The 22,247-nt window shown below is 42.9% G+C and overlaps 1 protein-coding gene across 2 annotated transcripts in view; it reads left to right on the top strand.

The window, feature by feature from the left end:
- Positions 1 to 13,613: 13,613 nt before the first annotated feature.
- Positions 13,614 to 22,247, top strand: part of LIN28B (lin-28 homolog B) — an 81,925-nt gene continuing 73,291 nt past the window's right edge. Inside the window, exons 1-2 of one of the 2 annotated variants that reach the window (XM_040058966.1) lie at positions 13,614 to 13,817; positions 14,766 to 14,950. In XM_040058966.1, the coding sequence (XP_039914900.1) occupies positions 13,808 to 13,817; positions 14,766 to 14,950 (195 nt within the window). In that variant the 5' untranslated portion in view covers positions 13,614 to 13,807. Of the gene's footprint in view, positions 13,818 to 14,762; positions 14,951 to 22,247 lie in introns of both variants that reach the window. The other variant, XM_040058965.1, reaches the window with a different exon arrangement.

Genomic DNA, 22,247 nt, shown 5'->3' with positions numbered 1-22,247 from the left:
AGGACGCACGCAGTGTTTAGCTTTGCATCCCCGAGCACAGAAGTGAATTTTAAAGCCCAGTCGGTTAAGCCATTTGTTCCTGCCCTTTTTCTGCTTTGTAACCCCGCCGCAGCGTTTCGTCTGAGCGGCAGCCGAAGCCCGCGGCGCGCAGCGCGATCCTCGGGCGGAGAGGCGAGGCACCGCGCGTCGCTCCGAGCGGGGCGCCGGGCCGGGAGGCGGCTTCCGCAGGAGCCGCTTTCCCCTGGGCGGAGAGCCGCGCATCCCCCGCGGCCGGCGGAGCGCGGCGGGGCGGCCGTGCCGCCCGAGGGGTGGCGGTGACCCGCGGGGCGCGCCGAGGGCCGGCGGCGGGCGCGGCCCCTCCTCCGTGGGCGCGGCGCTGTCCGCGGTGCTGAACCCCGCGGCCGTGTTAGTGCCGGGCCGGGCCGCGCCGTGGGCGCGCTGCCCCGTGCGCCTCTCGGGCGCCTCGGCCCAGGGGTCACGGCGGGGGAGTGCTCTCACCCACGGCCTGGATGTAGTTCACTGTATCGCGCCCGGTATCGGATGCTGACAGCAAAACCAGTGGCAAATACTACAGCTTCCTCCTTCGGAATATGAGTTCTCCCAGCAACCCAGATTTATTATTTTTTTTTTTTAATAGCCAGCTTGGGAAGCTTAACATTACCTATACCAAATGGAAGTGTGCAGATGAAACCAGCAAGTAAACAAGAACTTGGCGTTCGCTATTTTTAACCATGGGTTCAGTTTATGAAAGGATGTTCTGAAAGTGAATATCAAAATAGTAGCATATCATCAGTGAGAATGAAATAACAGCTCATGGCATGGGGAAGGTTGAGGGAAAAGCAGGTATCTATTAGCAGCAATGCAAACACAGGCATGGGGTTTTTTTCCTTTTTTCCTGTATTTAAAAAACAGATTTAGAAAGGTGTGCTGTCTAGCAGATCTTTTTTTCCAAAGTCACTTTAAAGTGCTGCAACATCTCTACTACCTGAAAAAAATTTAAAAGCTTTTTTCATCTCAGAGGCAAGCATTAATTTTCTGTAATTGCACACCGGGTGCTTCAAATACAGTTGCACAATAAAGAGCAAATATGCTCCTCTGATGTGATGTGTAGAGGCTGGGGGGAAAAAAAAACCAAAAAAACCCCCACCCAACATGATGTGTTTCATATAGGAGGATAACAATTTAAGAAATATACATTCTGCTTCTAAAAATAGAATGAATTGAAATGCAGAATGAATTGACCTTCAAATTAAAGGTCAGAGGTGACAAACCGGGACAAAGGTCATGCAGCTCATTTTCAAGCAATCAGTTTCTAGTTTTTTCATACTTGAACAAAAGCTTAATTATACAGAAGAGTAAGAACTGTAATATTTAACTAGTCAATTCTAACAGAGACATAGAGGTAGTTTTCAACAATTCCCTATTTTCTTTAATGTAGTTCTATTAGGGAATTATTTGTGCTGTTACTGATGCAAAAATGGGTCTGTCTTAAAATATTTAAAGGCATTTCTTAAATTAACATTTAATAATCCACCATCTGTACTTAATATTACTGCTTCAGAGATGAGAGGGTTTTGTAGCCATTTTCTGCTTTTTCAGTGATTTTAGCCAAAACAAAAACCAACCAAACAAACAAAAACAAACAAAAAACCCCAAACAAACAAACAAAAAAACACACCACAACACCACAATCCTGCTCATGCTATTGTTTCAATAAAATTAGATTGCAGGTCCATTCATTTGGGCATTCATGCACATACTTATTATTTCTAGCAAACCACTTCCCCAAAATCCATTACTTCCAGTCTGCAGCATTCTATATGTCGATATGTAGTAATTTGACAGACCTAATACCTGACTGTTTAACTAGTATGTGTATGTGATTATTATTTTATTATATGCACTAATATTCAGTGTTCTAACAATTTCAAGGTATTGGTTCAGTGTTTATATCAGTAATACCAAGCTTTCATATATATTCTGAAGGTATTTAACAAATATTCTATAGGCTGACCATATGCAGTAATGCGACATCTAAGGACAACTACTAGAAATTCAACTGTTAAAATTTGTATACTCACTCACTAATAATTTTATATCACATATTAGGTTTTTGCTTTTCTTTCAGATACTGTATGTCCTGTACCTACTTCATCTACTGATAAGCATGTTGTTTTTAAAGTTTTCATCTTTTCTTCTAGAGATTGTGGCTTTTTTTAGTTATATATCACTGAAGTTCTTGTTTACTTTTTAAAATTACTATTATTTTCTGGTTTGAATTAATGACCTGTCTCCACTAAAGTTTATTAAAAGTGACCATTGCTTTACTTTATTTGTTCGGTTGTTTTAAACAATGACTCAGTCAGAAGCCATTGACGTACAGGACTGGTGTCCACTCCAGTTGAAATGGGAAAGATGTGCCCTGTGCTACTCACTCTTCTACGAAAGTGAATATTGGTGTTTAAAATATGGGCACTCATCTGCTCTTTATCTTCTACACTGTTTGATTTGATTATTTTAATGAACAATATCCATATCAGTACTTGATAAACATATTACAAAAAAAATTATAAAATCAATCATTAGTAGTGCTCTCAAGTAATAATTCAGTGATTAAAAAAACCCAACAGAAATGAAGAAAGAAGATTCTGTGGTTTGTACGTAAATAGTACGTGCAAAAAATACAAAAGTTCTGTGCAAAGGAAAAGATACGTGAAGGGTGTGTAAATTCGATCAAAACAAGTGTTAATGTAAAACACCTCAGAAAGGAGGTATGAACAAACCATAAGAAAGTTGTTATAAAGGTAAATAAAAAGTTTTTTTTTTTTACATAAAACTCATATTGCCATCAGTTTTGAGGAAATGGTATTAAAATCCTACTTGGCTGCAATATTTTTATAACCTAAGTGAAAGTTGTAAGTTGTACAAATACTAAATTTAGCTTGTCATAATATTCGTTCTTAATTTGACCTTTAGTAGGTATTTTATTCAGTACTTCATTTGGTATTCTTTTGTTTGCAAATAGTTATCAAGTGGAGAAACAAAATCTTACTCTCTATATGTAGTTTTTCACAGAAATAAATAAGTCAGTGATCAAGCTCTGAAAAATGTTACTACCTATGATTTGAGAATTAGGGATTTTAAAGTTCTTTTCCTTAAAAAGTACTGATATGAAGTAATTTAGGAAGTACAAAGAAAAGTCCATCTGAAAACATGTAATAAGTTCACAAAGTAGTTTTCTTATTTCATTTGCTGTATAGCAAATCAATGTGTGGCAATTTCAAATGCCCTTCCTAACAGTAAAATGGAAACAAAATACTTTAAATATGTAGGAAGTAGAACAGTAGTGATCCATTTTTAAGGTGTGAGTTTTAAAAAAATTCATCTTTGAATCACAAAATATTGTTTGAAACATACCTGGTTTACATTGCTTTTTAATTAAATAATATGATTGTTATTTAGTATATGTATAGTCAAATTCAGACCATAAGAAATTGCAGATTTTACTAAATCAAATACACTGAATATGAGAATTGTATATTAGTAATTTCAATCCTTTAAACAAAAATAATCTTGTTCAGTGTATTCCTTTGTTATGTATTATTAATGTTTTAAACTAAATAAATGCTAAATAGTTTTTATTGCTAAAACAATTGTCAGTATAGTAGTAGCATATAATTTTGAGGAGAAACTGATGCTAAAGTTGTCAGGCTTTCATTGGCTCCCCTTCTGATATTGTGGAATTCATTACCCTTTTTTTGCCCCAAAGTATCATATTCCTAACAATTGTGGGAGCACATTTTACCTGTCTTTGTTCCTGTTCTCACTGTAGTCAAATGACATTCTTGCATATAATTAAAAGGTGCATAACTGGATTTTTGATCTTCAAAAACTTCATTTCCTAAAAACCAAGATATGTTTAGCCTCTTTTATATCAGGAAAAAAGCATACCTGGGCTATTGCCCAGCTGTGTTGTTTACTTGAAGCTGTAGTTACCTTCCTTCAGATCAGTGACAAAAGCAAGTGAAATTAGCAAAGAAAGACTAAGTTTTATTTTGCTAGTTGTTCAATTAATTTTCTTAAATCAGCACTGTAAAAATACTTTAAAATATCTCACACATACTTGCTTTCACCTTCACATGCTAGAAAGGTGTATATACTGTAATGGTGTATAAACAGAATTATGGAAGAAAAGCAAAGAAAATTGTGGCTAAACAAAGAATAAAATTGTGAGAGCTTTCAAATTTTTCCACCCTGTAATTACTTAAGGACTTGTACATGTGAGTGTAGCTTTTCAGGAAATCTTAATTTTTCTTATTTATGCATTTCTTATTTATGCAGTAACTATATTGAATGGAATGAAATTAAAAGGAAAAAAATAGTTTAAGCAATGAAAGCATCTCAGGAGGAAATTCATTATTTAGAATTGCACATTGAGGAATCTGTGTAAAACAAGTAAATTCAGAGTGTCAGACAACACTCATTTGTGATGTTTGAAATCAAAATAATGTGTGCATAATGCTTCTGTCAGCAGTCAAGAACAGTGAATAAGGTTAATTTTTACTGACTGGTTCAAATGACAGCAAAGTTTGTTAATATATCTGATTCTCTGTGTGTGTGTGTGTGTGTGTATAGATACATTTTAAAAGCTCATGTTTTATGCTCTTACTATGCTTGGGTTCTGGCCACAGAGTTTTAAAATTTTGTGTATACTTTGCAGCATTCATCCATTTAAGGCTTCACTCCTGATGAGTTAACTAAAAGAAGATCCTTTCAGCACTGGAATGTTTTCCCCCATTCCTTTGCAATGCTATTTTCTTTGTTTGTTATAAAATAAAGGATTGGTGGGTTTTGTTTTCTAGTTCTTCTACTCTCTAATCATACTTACAGTACCCAGCATTCTTTAGAAAAATACTGCTGGCTTTACTCTGGAAGAAAACAATCCCCTGGCTACCACTGTGAAAGAAACAAATTTAACATTTTTTTTTTTTTTTTTCAATTTACTTTTGGAGGAATGCATATATCTTACTTAAGTGGAGTTACTATTTATGTCTGCTTTACTTTCTTCCAAACAAATTATGTTTCTAAATCCTTTGGCAGCAAACCTGCTTAAGATAATGAGTTCAAAACGATCCGTATCTCAGAGAATTCCTTTTCAATACATATAAACTTGCTATTATTTTTTACTGATTGATAAGTTGTCAAAAAATAGGTTACATAAGCTGTTAAGTCAGTTGAATTACAGAATGTGCTACTTGTAAGGGAAAGTGGATTACCTTTGTTGGATGTCTGTCAGTGTGCCTTTAACTGCTACTGCACTTTCCATTGTATTTCCTATCCAGCAATAATTCCATATGGTGTTCTCTTGCATTATTTTTCATGCTTACTGTCACAGTATCTTTCCACAGGCTGTGAATGCCTAGTTAAAATAAGGATTGCTTTCAAAGCTAGTGACTTTTTCTCCGAAAACAACTTGTTGTCTAGTACACAATTCCTCAGCAGCATTTATTTACTTGCAGTTACAAAGTTCATGTAAATGCCAAGATAGTTCCAGAAGTAAAATGCCAAAATACTTTTTTGATTTGTACAGCATAAATAGGCACAGGAGAGTTCACCATGAGCCATTTCAGAGCCCATACCTGCTTCCATTTAAATCAGGGGCTGATTTTGTATGTCTTTCAGTAGGATACATTAAAATACATGCCAGAATAGTTTCTCATTTAAACTATCTATTTAAATGAGTTCATAGAATTGAAATGCCTAGGCTCTTCACTACACTAACACATCTTATGCCAAGCTTTAGGTGTTGTATCAGGAAGCTTTTTGTAATAACTACAAAAAAATTAGATATCCATTTTTCTGCTTAATACTCTATTATGTGACCCTCTAGAATATGTGATGATTAGAAATGTGTTACAAAATGACAATACTGGAAACAAGAATAACTTGAACTTGTGCTGTTTTCTGCTACAGTTTTTAAGAACAGTACTTCCCTCCTTCGATTCCAACACCACTCCCCCAAATACTTATTTTTAATTCCTTCATAAACTGCAGCAGGCTACGTTCCAAAGCCAAGAACGGATCCTTTACTCTATGCTTGCATATTTCATTATGTTGCATAAATAATGCAAGTAAATCTGAAAGACACAAAAGCCACATAGCCAGCCACAGGTTGGCAGAACAAAGAAGCAGATATAAGAGATTGGGCTTCAGTGCTTGAAGGTGTAAAAGCAGAGTTAGGTTTAATATTAGACAAAACACCACACAATTCCAGTGGAAAACTTAGTTATTAGAAAAGAAGAGGAACCGAATCAGCTTGCCACTGTTGTTGCACTGAAAAGAAAAATTGTACCACCTCCTTTTCCAGTTTCTGGTGTTGGAACAGATTCAGGATATTTGACTGTAAGGGAAAAGAAGTTAGAGAAAATTCATTCTCATTTGTCTTCTTCTGACTTTGCTTCACTTCTAGTGGTTGTGTTTGGGTTTGTTTGTTGTTTTTTTTTTGTTTTTTTTTTTTTTTTGTAGAAGAGCAGGATAGCTGTTCAGATGTCCTCCTAATTTGGAAAATAGACAAAACTCAGATTTCTCTAAAACAAAAGAGAACTGAGCTTATATCTAAACAAGTTGATACTGCAATTTCTTGTTTTTGATGGGTTTTAGTTAACATAAATTATTCAAAAAAACAGTAGAGGGTGACAAGAGGACAGGTGTGGTGACAGGTGAGTTTGTGCATGCTCCTATCTATTCATCCTTCATTTGTTACGCAAACTGGACAACCTAAGTAACAAGAATACTTCAAGACATTTTCCTTAATGCTTCATGCTATCTGCAGCAGTTTTTTTCTGTGTGATATTTTTGTTGACATTATATGAAATCAGCCAGGCCTTTTTCAACTAGAGCAAAAGTATGCCTTTCATGAAGTTTCAGTCAAGTCACACATCTGTATCCCTATGACTGATTGATTTTGCTTAGATTGAGACCTAGAATTTAATATCATTACATACTATGCTCTGCAGTTCTGTCAGTCAAAACTAAAAGCATTTTTCTGTTGATATTCATAAGTTGGCATTGAATTACTATTCTGACCATGAAAGAATCCTGGAGAATTATTTTTATTGGCTTTTCTTAAATCATATAGAAGGTATGACTTGATTGTTTAATATATAGTTTAAGCATAGTAAAGACAACTCACTAGTTCTTAGGTTACCTACTGCAATTAAATATTGATAAAGGAAAAAAAACCACGTTCCAATATTCTGCAAATCTGTGTCTTTTCCTTCTGTTGTCATCAACTGTGTAGCTTTCATAAGAGACTAATAAAAGGGGCAATGCTTTTACTGGTACTGGGGGCAGGGGGCGGGGGGAAGCAACACTTGATTTTTTTTCCTCTTATGCCTCGGTTATTTCGTGGTTCTGATGAGCTAGGTAAGTCTCAAACAGTAGGTTTACAGGTCACTTCATAGAGTCAATGCCCTGGCATTTTATGGCCTCCTAATGAGCCGTTAAACTGGAGATGAGGTAATTAAATACAGTACTCTGGGACAGTGCACTGACACCAGCTCTCTGATTTTAGGTTCCTCAGAAGACGATGAGGTCATTCAAGAAGGTCTCCTCAGGCTCAGGTCAGTCTTCTCTACAGCGTCTTGCGTGGCTGACTGTATATCTGTAAAACTGAGGTACTTCAGCACTTCTGTCCCGCTGGCTCTCATGAACGTAATCATAGGGTGGGACGGGGAAGAATCGCTAATTTTGTGCACAGGCTTCAGAGTTCTTGTTGGATGCAGTCTTGAGTGTTCTGCTTCTGTAAGAAAAATAAACGATTACATAAGGAAAGTTTATTTACAATAACTCCATGTCACATACCCGTCGCAAATGCTGGAAGCCCACGGGTTTGTATGAGCGCTGCGGGACCACACCCCGCGCCGGTGGGCGTGCACACCTCAATCACTGACTAAAATTTGTGCTTGTGGAGCTATTTCTGTGCCGCTGTCACACTACCGCCACGCACCTCCTCCGATCGCGACGCCCCTTTGCCCGCCCGTCCATCACCTGTCCGCCGGTCCATCCCCCTGTCCGCCCGTCCATCCCCTGTCCCTCCGTCCATCCCCTGCCCACCCGTCCATCCCCTGTCCGCCCGTCCATCCCCCTGCCCGCCTGTCCATCCCCTGCCCGCCCGTCCATCCCCTGTCCGTCCGTCCATCCCCTGCCCGCCCGTCCATCCCCTGCCCGGGTGCCCGGCCGTGGCGCCGCATGCGCGGGCCGGGGCGCGGCGCTCCCCGCGGAGCGGCGCTGCGCCCCCGAGGGAGGGACGCGCGTCCCGGGGACACCCGTGCGGGACGCGCTCCCTGCAGCGGTGGACGGTGTGGGGCGGGCGATGGCAAACGCCGGGTGTTGCCTGCGTGCGGAGCGGGAGGAGCCGTCCGTGTCACCGCCGGGCTGCCGCAGGCCGGAGCGCCTGGGCACTTACTTGCCCGTCGGGGACGATGCGCTCCCCGCTGGGACACGCGCATAAGCCGCGGTGCGGCTGTCCCGCCTGAGGAGACGGGCTGGAGCTAAAGCGCCTGAGGCGCGGACCCGCCCGCTCATCGTCCTGCGCCCGCCGGGCGGGAGGCGAAGCGGTGACACCGGCCCGTGCAGCCGGTCCCTCCACCAGGGCCGGTCTTCCCTGCGGGCGTTAGCCCTTTCAGACGGCCTCCCGTGACAAGTTCCAGAGCCTCCTTAAATCCCCCAGGGAAGCGGCCGCTATCAGTTGCAAATCCGCAGCTGAGAGACGGTTCGTGTACGTGAGACCACTACCTGCATCCGAGCTCTCCGAGTGAGTGCCTCCCGCGCCCTCCTGCCCGCGGATCCCGCGCGGGACCGCAGTATTTGACGGTACTTTCAGGAGTCCCCGGCCGACCGCCGGCACGGCCCGCAGAGATGCACGGACGGCGGGGCGGGCCTGCGCCGCACCCACGGCCGCCGCTTCTCGTCTCCACGAGAAAGTGTTCGTAGAGCTCATGCTTGAAACCGCGCTCCGACCCCACTTCGAGCCGCGCCTCCGATCCTCGGCGAGGGCTGCCCCGTTCCCGTGAGGGAGCAGGGGCGGGCTGTGGGCATGCGGGAGCGCCCGCCTTGGGTGTGACGGCTGAGGAGCGCCGGGGAAGCTAAAAAACCGAGCTCCTGCGGCGAGCGGGAGTGTGAGGGGAGAGCTGCGCTTTTTGCGCCCTGAAACTGCATTTCCCGAAAAGAGCCGCGGTTCGGGACGGGCGCGGTGCGAAATCGCCTCATAAGGCCCGTACTTCATATCCCGCAGTCGCACGTCGGGCAAATCCCGTCCCTGCTCGATCCGAGCCGTGGCAGCGCGCAGCTGGGCCGCCGCTGTGTTTTGTTTACCAAAAAATATTGCAAGTTGCGTATTTTCTACTATTAATGCTCGCCATTTAAAGCGAGGGTTGTAAGCCCGACCGGAGAGCGGGCCGTGTCCTGAGCTCGTCCGACCCTGCTCTCCCGAAGGCTAGGGAAGGCACGCCGCCACGTCCCCGCTGTGAAGGAGCCGCATTTTCTGGGAAATGTGAAACAAAAGCCCGGGTGCCAAGCCCGGCTTCAGGGCAGGGTTGCGAGGACAGACCCGCCGCCTGACAGAGCGCGGCCGCTGGACGCCGGAGCCTCGCCCTGCCCGGCGCCCGGCGGACGCGCAGCGCTGGGAATCGGCCTCTCCTCCCCCGAGAAGCACGGCCGCGCCGGGAGCGGGACCCGCCGCGCCCGTGGCCACCCCCGCCTCGACCCGGGCGCTGCCCGGCGGCGGAAAGGGAAAGCGGCTTTGGCGCCCAAAATGTAGGTGAGAGGGTTTTGGCGGGAACAGCTTCGCACCGGCACAGCCTCCCGGCCGTAGGAGCGGCGGGAAAGGCTCCCCTCCGGCCACACATCGAGGAAGAGCCGGTTTCGGTAGAGACCGCGCAGAAAAAAACACGACGGGCATCTCATCGGTCCAACATCGGCGGGGCGGCGCCGAGCCGCCCAGCCCGGGCAGCGGATAGAGGGGGCAGGGGCGCCGCGGCGCCGTCCTTGCCCCTCCCGCCTGCCCGTCGGCGAGGAGCGCTGGCTGTGCTTTGAAATGGGAAGTGGTAGCAGCACCCCGAGCTCCGCTTTCAAGTGTAAAACACGCGTTTTGTTTCAAATGCACGCGGCTCCGTCGTTTGTTTGGATTTTTGTGGTTTGTTTTTTTTCCCCTGGTTTTTGGTTTTGTTTGTTTTTGAGGTGGGGGTTTATTATGAGAGGGCGAATAGCGTACGCGGGGGGGAGGGGGAGGTTGTGCGGTTTTCGTCTTTAGGTTTTGTTTAGGGGAATAGAAGAAACCGAAGTTAAGACATTAAAAGCATTGGGAAGGTGACAAATAGGAAATCCAACACCACTGGTTTTGGTTACATAGTTTCAAGCGAGCTCTTGCTGTGCATGTAGAAAGACAATGATTCCAGCTTCCTATAATTGTCTTTACCAAAATTAGCATCTGTTTAGCGAAATGTAAGGATAGAAACAGATTTTGTTAAAAAATATATGTAAACTATTGCCATGAAATTAATTTTTCCACGAACTGGCTTGTTCCGTAGATTGTTTTTCCTCTTGCCCCCTCCTTTCAAAATGAATTTTGGAAGGGTGTTGGTTAGGATTTTTTTTTCCTCTTTTCTTTTTTTTTTTCTTTTACCCGGAGAGTTCCCAGCTGGCAACAGCTCTCTACCTTCCACAAAACTTGAAAGGCTGATGTCCCTTGCAGGAAATGAATGAGTCGATAACATCTGACACCAGTGACCAGTCCAGTGACCCCAACCTTAATTCCACTAATACTGGAGGCCTGAAAATCTCAGTAAAGACACATTGCAAATCCCACCCCGCTCCATTTTTACAAAATCTGCACTTATTTTGCAACCTAATAAAAACTTTGCAACCAATATATTTACATTTATTTGCGTGGTTTTGTAGTCTGTCATTTATTCATCGAAGAACATACGGTGAATTTTCTTTTCACTGAAATTTACTAACAAGACATTCTGTCCATTTAATTAACTCAATCAACTCGTTTGTGTCTGTTTGACCAATATTCTAGCCTCTAAGGATTTTTTTTATACCGAATATCGGTAAAATAAAACAAGTCTTTTAAAATAAAGACTTTTTAAACTTTATTAAACGGGTATTTCCTGTCTTTTCGAGGGGAGGAGCAGAGGGATCTTGCATTTTATATATGTGCCATTCTGCCACAAGATATGTAGCCTTGGGCAGTTAAGGTAAGAGGTGTAAGGATTGTTTTCTTCCGGTAACCTTAATTTCTTGTTCATAACTGTGGTTTTACCTGTATTAAAATCTCATACATTTATTATATATTAGACACCGTCCAGGTCATAGGATCCAAGCATATAAAATTACTGGAGAATTAATATTGTAAAATAATCGCTATTGTGAGGGGGAAAAGGAGGTTATGAGCCAAAAGCAGTGGTATGTTGCACGAATGCGTAAGGCTGGTCAGTGTAGGAAGTCGACCTCACTGTTGAAATAACCTATAGGAAATTTACGGTTGAAGACTGCAAAGGAATTTCAGGATTTAAAGCTTCTGCTCCACTTGCCGGGTGCTTGTATTTGTACACTCTTGCCCACCCTCGCCTCTTTCTTGCAAACGATCACACGGAGCCTGCACCTCGGTGTTTCACACAGAAATGAGGCGCTAGCAGGGGAATTGACGCTTTCCTGAAAGGCAACAAAAGGAGTAAACAGGCCCATGGGGGCAAAGGCGTTCCCCTTAATTGGGCAGACTGATCGACGCCACTTCCCAAACAACAGCAAGTGCTTTGCAAATGCATAAGCCCCTTGCATTCAGGTTCTGCACGGATCAGTTTGTTGCCTTGGCTTTTGTTTGTGTGTCCTTGGGATAAGAGAGGATGCTGGGGGGAGGAGGGGGGAGGTTAAAAAGAAAGTCAGAGTCCAGGTTTTTACAAGGTATGGGCAACGTTTAACACACACACACACGTATAGGTATAGATATAGGTATATAAAAATACCGCATGGAAAGACAGGTTAATGAGAACAGAATACTTCCACCTTCAGTCTAAAGGAGACGGACAGATGGAAAAAAAAATTTCTTCTCCCTTAATTGTTTGTTTTTCCTTATAAAATACTGTTTTAAAAGCGTTTGGCCGAGCTTATAGCTGCGGGAAGGGCTGGAGGGCAGGGCCAGAGCTGTGTACCTGTGAGCGCGGAAGGGGAGTGCCTTTCCAAAGGGGCTGTTACCAAGCCCGTTACACATCACTCATTTCTTCTCCGAATTGGATCCCCCCTCCCGCTGGCAGTGAAGACTTAAAACAGCAGTCCCCAGTCACTGTTATTTCTCCCCTCTTTGTCCTCTTCCCCCGAGGCTTTTTTTTTTTTTTTTTTTTTTTCTTCCCCGCCCTCTTCTCCAGTAAATCCCTCTCTGTCAGTCCTCTCCCAACTGCTGATTGAGGTTCACTCCAATTCTCGGCTTGAAAACTGGGCTCTTATTTAGGAAGTCATTAATCACATCCCCTCCCCCGGAAAGAGATGGCGGAGAAACCTGTGAAGTACAATTCCTCGCCCCATCCCCCTTCCAGAAATGTCGTGAAACGCTAGATCTCCGCACATTCTGGGGCATATTAAGGTGATACCGCGTTTCCGGCGCGCTTTTAATTTGAAGGCGATATTAGTAACGATCCCGTTGCGCATCTGCCCGCGTTGTGCGTAGAGGGTGACACAGATGCCTCCCGGCACTCCCCGTGAATGCACACACGTGTGTCCCCCGGTCCATGAATGCACATTTGTGTGCCCCCCGGTCCGTGTCTGCACACACGTGTGTAACTGTGTCTGCGCAAACGTGTGTCCCCCGGTTCGTGAATGCACACACGTGTGTACCCTGGTCCGTGTCTACACACACGTGCCCCCGGTCCGTGAATGCACACACGTGTGTACCCCGGTCCGTGTCTACACACACGTGCCCCCGGTCCGTGAATGCACACACGTGTGTCCCCAGCCGTGTCTGCAGACACGTGTGTGTCCCGTGCGTGTCTGCGCACACACGTGTGTACCCCGTAGATGCATACACGTATCCCCAGCTGTGTCTGCACACACGTGTGTACCCCGTAGATGCACACACGTGTCCCCCGCGCGTGTCTGCACACACGTGTGTCCCTCGTCCGGGAGCATCTCTCCTCCGTGTGCGTACGCGAAGCCGCCTGCGGTGGGCACAGATACCCCCATAATCTCCGCACGGCCGCCCCTGCGTGCAGCTGTTGTTCAGTGGGCTGTGTCTAGAAACACACGGATCTTCCTACGGATTTCTGCGTGCACGGGAGGGCAGAAACCCCAGAATAATACGTCATCTCGATTTCCCGTAAAGAAGCGTGCAGATTAGCTGTCCAAAAAGGAAGGAGGGGAAAAAAAAAAAAAAAGGGGGGGGGGGGGGGGGGGGGAAGAAAAAAAAAAAAAGCGCCGTGTTGGAAATTTCTTGTTCATTCATAAATTATTTTGGTGTGTCAGGCTACTTGAAATGGCGATTGGCTGCTCCTGCCTCCTGCCAACCCCTTAAGGATCCGATGCGAAATTAGTAGCAAGAAAGCATGTAATTGACCGAGTCACGTGTGCGCAGGGGGCCAGAAACGGAGCGAGAGAGACGGGGAAAAATCAAAAGAGGGAAAGCACATTAGACCATGCGAGCTAAATTTGCGATCGTTCAAAATCAGGATGTTAGATTAATGCAGAAGACCACTTCGATCCACAGGGAAAGTTTTCATCTCACGAGTTTGGAGCAGAGGGCCCGTGGGGCAACATGGCCGAAGGTTAATTTTCTTTTTCTATTGTTTTACTATGATTTTCGCTGGCTCGCTCTCTCCCTCTCTCCCCCCTCCCCCCACCCCTTTTTAACCCAACTATGCATTACCCTTTTTTAGCAGCTCGCTCAAGGGGGCTTTCTCCAAACCCATTGTTACCCAGCTCAGAAACTGTTCCGTACCGCCCACACCGATTCACAACTTGAAAAGCTTTCAGGGGGCTATTGTTTGAATTGTTCCTGTTTGATTAAGCACAGTTGCAGTGGTGGGATGAGAAAACGGCCGTACACCTGTCCCAACTTTAATCGAAAGTTTATTCCAAGGAGGGATGGATACACGTTGGAAAATAGTGGTTTCGGCGCTGCATGTGCAATAACCAGTTGTGCAATCTACCCAATTTTGCTTATTCTCTCTCCTCCACCCCTCCTCGGCCGGCCTCCCCCCTCGCCCCCCCGGTCCTGCGCCTTGCGAGGAGAGACTAATTGAGCTGAGAATTTCTGTTGAGAAATGGGATCGGTCTTAAACCAGCAATATTCAAGTAAAGTATCGCGTTCCGTGCTGTAATGTGGCTGAAAGATGGAGTTAAATGGAAAAATACACGTATGTACAGAAACGTGGGCTGCTCTGGGCTCAGAGAGAGGGAGAGCCTCCGTGCGCAGTGTTTCCTCTCTGTAACCTCCGGTGATTTCATTTCTTTACGTATTTTGGGGAGAAGGTTGTTTATTTTCGGATTTAGGAAAAATATGCACTTTTCACCGTTTGCTTTTCGATTTTGTTTTGTTGCCCCCCCCCCCCCCCCCTTTTTTTTCTCCCCCCGTTCCATTTGTAGTAACTCCTTTACACCGCGGCAGAAGGATGTTACGAGAATTTAACTCTTGCTTTGCATCTTGTCCTCTCTTCCTTCTTTTTCTCCCCCCTTCCCCCCCACACCCCCCGCCTTTCCCTCTTCCTCAGCAGGGGCGAGTAAAGGTGGAGACGAACCCGGGAAGTTGCCGGAGCAGGAAGAAGAAGAGGAATCCCAGGTTTTGCACGGAACCGGCCATTGCAAATGGTTCAATGTGAGAATGGGATTCGGGTTCATCTCCATGAGCAACCGAGAGGGAAGCCCCTTGGAGTCTCCAGTTGATGTCTTTGTACACCAAGTAAGACCCGTTTTTGTCTTCCATCTCAGCCTGCCACATTGGTTGAGCTCAATGGGACTCCGGTTTTATGTGAAGAGGAGTAACCAATTTTTTCTAGGTGTTTAGGTACATCTGTAGTTAAAGCGTTGCCTTAGGTAGGGGTTTTGTTGGCAGTGTACAATTTGAGTAATGTCGTTAGATTGTGCTTAGTTTCTCTGGCTGGTGATTTGTACAAAGGCATGATGTTTCTTCGTATCTTCCTCCTTGGTTAGAAAAGTCTTCTGTGGTTTTTATTTATTTTCAAATGTCACCCTTTTTAACGAGGTTTATCATTTGTCACCGGTCTGATCAGGACCAGATACGCCTTTCCTTGGAAACTGTTTAAAATTAAGCTGGGAAAAGGATAAATAAATGTCGGTTTTCATTCAGATAATATTTCAGTACAGTTTTAAACGGTTTACTTGTAAACATCGAATTACTTTTTAAAAGCTCATCTGAGATGAGTTAGTGAAATTAAGACATAATTATAGTGCTATTTTGCAGTAATTCAGACCGGAGAGCGTCCCTGTGGTGATACTCTGAAGCTTGTATGTGTTTTGGTTGGTTGATTTTTAATTATTCCGTTTTAGGGGGGGGGGGGAGGAAAGTAATGATTAAGTATTCAGACCAAAAGCAGTGTTTCTGTAAGGCTGCTGGGGAGACAAGGGGTGTATGTCCCATGGTTTTAATTTTAAGCACGGCAGCATGGATGGTTTCTTGTTTTGAACGTGGAGACTTGTATGAATACCTTTATGTGAAAGTTACAGACGCAAAATAGGTGCAGAATAATAAGGGAACTTTTTTCGCGATCTGTACTGTGGTTTGTGAAGAAGGCCTTCCCTGGCGCTTGTGTGAGTCTCCAGTTGCAACAATGCTATTTTGAATTTCACCCATTTCCTTTGTGATCAGAGAGGAGAAGAGAGGTATCAGGTAAAGAGACCATTTTGGGGTTGGCCAGGGCCATGTTAGGGAGGCAAAAGGCATCTCTCTACGAGGTTGTCCGTTTTCTATGACGTTTGCAATGACGGTGAAGGGGCTGTTCCATGATTATTTAGTGACTCCCTTTTAATGTCGCATTTGGTGGCCCGGCTTTATTCTGCAGTAACTTTATTGGGCTTTTTTAAAGCATACACCTTTGATTAGGTTAGTAAAAAGGCAGCTGAAACTTCTAAAGAAGCTGCTGCTGTGGCCTGTTGCCTTGCAGGGCAGGGTGGAGTGGATTTCTGGTCTCGCTGCCTTACATGTGCCCTTGCACCTAAGGGCCTGCACTTCAATATAGCTGCTTGCATTTGAAATTATGTACAAAGAGTAGAATCCAGGAGTCAGTTCACTAAATTCCTACACTTCCTGCTTTTTACTGGCATATAAGCTGCCCCCTCTTTGCTGCTGCTTTTTTCTCTTTAGAATTGAATGAATGAAACACTTAATCAAAGGAGCAGTCTTCCTCCTTTTCCCTTTTTCTTCCCTTCTTTGTATCTTAACTCACGAAGTTGCTCTCTACAGTTTCATAAATTTACTTCAAAGATAAAACCCCCCTCTTTCTTAATGTAATTTTGTATTAATGTATGTGAATTTTTTGCTTCTTGAATAGTAGAGGACAAATATTTGAAACATAGCAGTGCTGTTAATAAAAAACACATTTGGAAACAAAGATATTCTCAGAGCTCTGGAAATAGAGAAGTATTGAACTGCATGATAACCTGATACATTTAAGTAATACTAGACAAGGTTTTCAGTTTCATAATGGAAAATAGTCATAGAAGATAATAAAGTAGTAGTAAATTTGGAAGTCTCTATTGAGTTGTGTTCCGTAAAGGAGGGGAAGATAAGGAAATGTTAGACAAGTTCGTTTATTACAGTTTAATAATCTACAACTTATCCATACCCTTGGGTTTCTAAGACAATCACAGTGTAAAACGCAGTGAAAAATACCATGTTTCATTGCACGTTAACTGTGTGCCTCAGTCATTTTGAGTTTAATTAGAGATACATCTTACTGAGTGAAGTTACTATCAGTATTATGAAATGAATTGCTCTTGTGGCAAAGAAAGTATGTTTCTCATCATTTTCATTCTGATGAAATCTAAGGTGTATATATATATAAACTTTGATGACATGAATCTTCTTTCTATCAGTTTTCTGTATAACGTAAAAGGGAGAACTACTGTCGTGTTTCAGAGTACATTTTAGATAATTGATACTGCTACACAGAATGTTTTAGCTAACTAGCTGACAAAGCTCTAGTTCTAGCTATTTCTAGCAGTAGCAGCCATAGCATAAAAATGCCTTTAAATCTGTAATGTTATTTAACACTGCTGCTTGTACAACAGTCTCTTGCCTGAGCAGTGACTGGGCCCTGTTCGTTTCACTAATTTGAAAAAAAATTGTCATGTGAAGGGTCCTTTTCAAGGCGAAGATGTTAGTTTATAAATCTGTTGAAACAAAATACTACTGTTCAAAACTGCTTTGAAAACACTTCATCATATAAGTGTGTGCAGGTAGTGTTCCATGCATTCATTTGCTCATTCTGCAGTATTTGTAGATACTAGTATAATTTTGTAGAAATTTGAATCTGAGCAGGGGAGAGAAGGTTCTAGTTTACTTTGTCGAAGTCCTGTCAAAGCTAGCTTGAACCCTGCAACAATATTTTTACTTTCTTATCTTACCCTTTTTTGGTGAGGTTATGCCCAGTTTATGAGATCTTGCTATGAGCAAAAACGTACTGTGTGTCAAGTCAAAATTCCTGTAATAGTTTAGGCTCATTATACCTAGACTTTTGAGCTTGTAATAAATAATTTTGCTTTCTTCTTGGAGTTCCCCCTTAGCTATGTGTAGGTTATAGTCACATTTTTCTAAAGTCAGTGCTTTGCTAATTGTATATATTGATATATTTTTAGAGGACTGTCCTTTTGTTTGGACTTTTCTTCCCCTTCATCCAATGAAAGTCCTGTTCACAAAACAGCTGCAGTATTGAGTTTTTAACCCTGTCTTTTAAGCCCCTCCTTTGGTGTTAATCATTTTGATTGATCTTCTCTGAACTATCTTCAGACTGTTGTTACCCTTCTAGTAATGAGGTACCTAGGGCTGGATGCATTATTTAAGGTAGAAACACATCAGCCATTATATATGTGCATTTGTGTGTCTACAGTGTAATTTGGTACACTTACACATGTCCACAGTCTTTTCCTTTTTAGCTGTATTCTGATACAGCTTATATCTTTAAGTCATGTGTTTGAGTCATTCAGGGTCATATAAAAATTATGAGTCCTAAAAATGATTTGATTTTTTGAACAGAAGCCGTGCTCAGTGCAGCAATGTGCCAAGTCAACTCTGTTTCTTCTGAAAAAAAAAAATGGAAGAGTAGCAACGATGGTCATTTGTAACATTTTTAAATGTAAGGAATGTGTACCTTACTGAATTTGGCTCAATACTGTCATATGTACTCTTTATAAGTTACCATGGAAAGAACAGTACAGATTGTTTCTCTTTTGTGATGTGAATTGTAAACCTAGTTATGTGTGAGTGGCTCTTACTAAATTTTAGAGGAAGATCTATTTGTTAAAGGGTAAAGCAGACTGGAGAGGTGAAGTTAGGGAAACCTTTTGTTATGAGCATGAATAAAGGTCTTCAGTGCAAAGAACTCAGAAGAGCTGAAGTTCTCATAGAATCAGAAAAGGATGATCTTTTTTACAACTTTTTTGCACGTTCAAAATTAGACACAACTTAAATATGTACTACTTCTTTTGGATGCTGGCAGTAAGGCAAAAATGCTATATATTCTATTTTGCACACACTTTGTACAAACTAAGTTACAAACAAGTCTCTTTTCCTTTGCTTAGCGTGAAGCACAGATGTTAAAGATGATAATGAACTGTAGGGTGCTGAATGTAAACCGACGCAATTAAATGCGTGAGCATCGAGGGTTAAAAATTTATGTCTGTGTCTCAATAATGTGTTTCTTCAGGATGGGATGGATTGTTCAGTTTAGATGGAGTTTGTTGGGACCTTGTTGGTTCTGTAGTCCAAAATTCTTACCACAATAAGGGATTGATACAAGATTTCTGAACTGGGACCTTAAGCACAATGATTCTTTGGGATCCTCTTTTATGAGGTGGGGAGAGGAAGGAAGGGAGGAGCAGCATGTAGGAGCTGGTGTATTTTGTCTTCTCATTAAAAGAAATATCGTTGGCTTGAAATTTTTTACTTTCATCTGAACTTTATTACTGTTACTACAAAATTTGATAAAAATGGAAAACACCCTTTTTTCTTGCATTGAATCCTTCTGCACTGCACTATCATTTGTGTATTAAAAAGATTGCTCTTACATGCTCAAGTACATGTAACAAAAGAAGGAGGAAAAATTACTATTTTGTCTGTAAACAGAAAAATAAATGGCAAATGAGACATATAAGCAGCATCTGAACAGGCCTTTTCCTTTAATGTGACCAACTATTCTTTTCAATGATGAATCAGATGCCTGTTGTTTGAATTCCTAGTTTTTAGGCACAGTTGAACTACTTTTTCTGTGACGGAGTAGGGCATGGCATTATACACTCAATGCTGACTTTCTTATATCGTGAGCACGTGTGATCCTGTGCTTCTTCAAGGATGCATTCATTCTTTCATCTAGCATACCTTTTTCATTTTTGTTTTATTGGGAGCCTTTCAAAACTACTTAATTGCTCAGGATAACTGGAAGACCCGGGCAAACAAGTGGGCTGAGTGTTTCATTGCTCCTTATGTTTAGTATGACACAGGAATGCCTGTTTGGAGTATAGAAGTCCCCATGCAGAACACGCTGTTACAGACTTGTGGTCTTTGACTTCTGCTGGGGACCAGCAGAAGCCCAGCCCTAATCAAAACAAAAGTGGCTAGCAGGATTTAGGGAGGGAGGCTGAGGAAGGAAGCGAACAGGGAGTAAACGTGTCTGCATTGAGCGTGTGTGTGGAGGATCCGGCAGGGATCAGACGCGGGTGTCGAAGTCTGCTCTGCGGTCAGCGCGTGGGGCATCCGTAACGGGACGGAGCTGCCGGGGACCCGGAGCCAAGCTTTGGCATTCACCAGCTGTGCTGCAGCATGCAGAGGAATGATGGGGACCACTGATTGTGGCATGGAGTGCTACAGCATTGGGATTTTATTTTTTTTTTTAATTTTTAAAAGTTTGTTTTGGCTACTAATTAGTGTATAAGTTAGCATAGTGGATGGACACATAGATTGCATAATACTTCACTGACAGCTTGATGGTTTAAGATGGTTGTCTGAAGAAACTTTGTAATTTGGTTATTTGAGTTATGGGGCCACCATCTTCTTAACCTTCCATATTTCATCTATTTACATCTAACCCCAATATTGTAGTAAATTGTTATTAGTAAACCCATATAGTATTTAAGTGAGTGGCAACACCATTAAACCTAAGGGGTGTTGTGTCAGATAAGACTTCACTGAAGAGTTTTAAACCTTGCATGTTGACAAGTAGAAATCACAAGTGGCCCAAAGGCAGAGGGCTGCAGTGGGACAACTTTGTCTTAAAAGGTATTTCCCTCTTTGGCAGAGCAGTAAGCACACCCTTTCCAGAGCATGCTATCCTCCTTTTCTCCAAGACTGAGGAAGTTGTGCACTGGGGTTGGGATACTGAAAGGAAGAGGATATTTTGTCTGGGGCACAAACATAAGATATCAAAGCAGATACATGAACCAAAGCTAAAAGGAAATGAATTGTCAGATTGGGAAAAATGTTGTTATTGTTGCTTGTTCTGGTTTGCAAGTACATTACTGGGGTAGTAGATACATTTGGAACTATCCAGAGTTTTGTTTCACAAAGTATACTCCCATGTAAACATTGCTTAATTAATACGCCTTAAGTAGCCCATTGCAGTAAAGGCCTGCCATATTTCCCCACTAATTATCAACAGAAGCAAAATTAGGCCCACCAGTTTCTACAAAGGTGTATCAAAGTGACCATAAAAGTGTCATTTAAGAATTATCCTAGGAACTAGAAACTAGAGGGTAAAGACCATTTATGATGCTTTTTAAAACCAACACAAATAAATAAGAACATACTGTTTGAATTTTTAATTCCCTGGATGTAGGAGTGCTTTTTTTGCCTTTTTTAAAATCAGCTGAAAGTAACCAGGACTGTTATAGAGGTATTATGTGATGCTTGGCTCTTTTTAAAGGACAGTTCTTCAGGACAGATTTGGACTGGCTTTTGCCTGATGGATATCACTGGTGAAAGTAGTGAATCCTTAAATTGCTCTTACATCAGCAGCGTATCACTAGACACCTCTGCATGGAACGTGGAGAAGGTGCTTCTGATTGCCTAAACCTATTCAGATGAAAAAACTGGTGTCCATGTTTTTCCTCAGATTAGTCTGGCTGGTTCTGGCTAAAAATGGAGTGGGGGTCAACTACTTGGGAGATGGCTAAAGGGAGTTCACATCCTTACTCCAGAGGTGGCTTGGCTGCTTGTGGAGCAGCTGTGGACCTTGCTGCAAGCTTCACAGCCTGCCGTATTATGGAAAACCGGCACTGAATTCGATTTTTTCCAAGCATGCAAAGCTGGAACTTGCTGCAGTTCAGCAGCTGCTCTGCAAGCGGCCAAATAAGTCTTTGCAGTAGCAGTGTGAGGTGAATAGATGGAGGCTTAAACTCGTCCAGCCACCCTTCTCAGTGGGAATCCTATGGAGATGACAGCTTTTACATTTGGCAGCAGTGCTGCTGCCTCAGTAAGTTTCAAGAGCTTTTGTATCACTCTTCATGTTGGACTAGGATAAATGCTTGTGGGGCTGCATTGCAAACTCAGCTGCACTTCAGAGGTTGTGTTCAGGTCTGTATCTGATTTTTGTATCATTTTTCATAACAGAGAATCCCCATGATCTCCGCAAATAAGGGTGGGCAGTATTAGCACCATGGAAGGGTGGCCAAGGGTGCAAGCAAGCAGCAGCAGGGTGAGGGTATTGGAGCAAAAAGCTGGAAGCTACTGTCACAGAAATGTGATGAATGAAACTGCAGTCTCCTGGTGCAAAATAGCAGGGTTCTCGTGTTGCCACCTTCAGCTGGGGATGGAGAAACACGAAAGTGAAAATCACTTTCCAAGGAAAAGGGCACTTGAGGGTATTGGCATGAGTACAGGCATCTCAGCTCTCTTTGGAACCGAAATGTTTCGGGAATCTTTGTCACACTTTCTCTTTTTCTCGTTTAATTTTGGAGTACAGTTCAGTGGTGGCACTGAAATATATTGATTGCAGTTTTTGAAAAGCACTATTTATAAGGCAGACAAA

The sequence above is a fragment of the Hirundo rustica genome, chromosome 3, assembly GCF_015227805.2.
Source record: "Hirundo rustica isolate bHirRus1 chromosome 3, bHirRus1.pri.v3, whole genome shotgun sequence".
NCBI classification, from domain to species: domain Eukaryota; kingdom Metazoa; phylum Chordata; class Aves; order Passeriformes; family Hirundinidae; genus Hirundo; species Hirundo rustica.
This window is presented reverse-complemented; position numbering and strand designations above follow the sequence as displayed.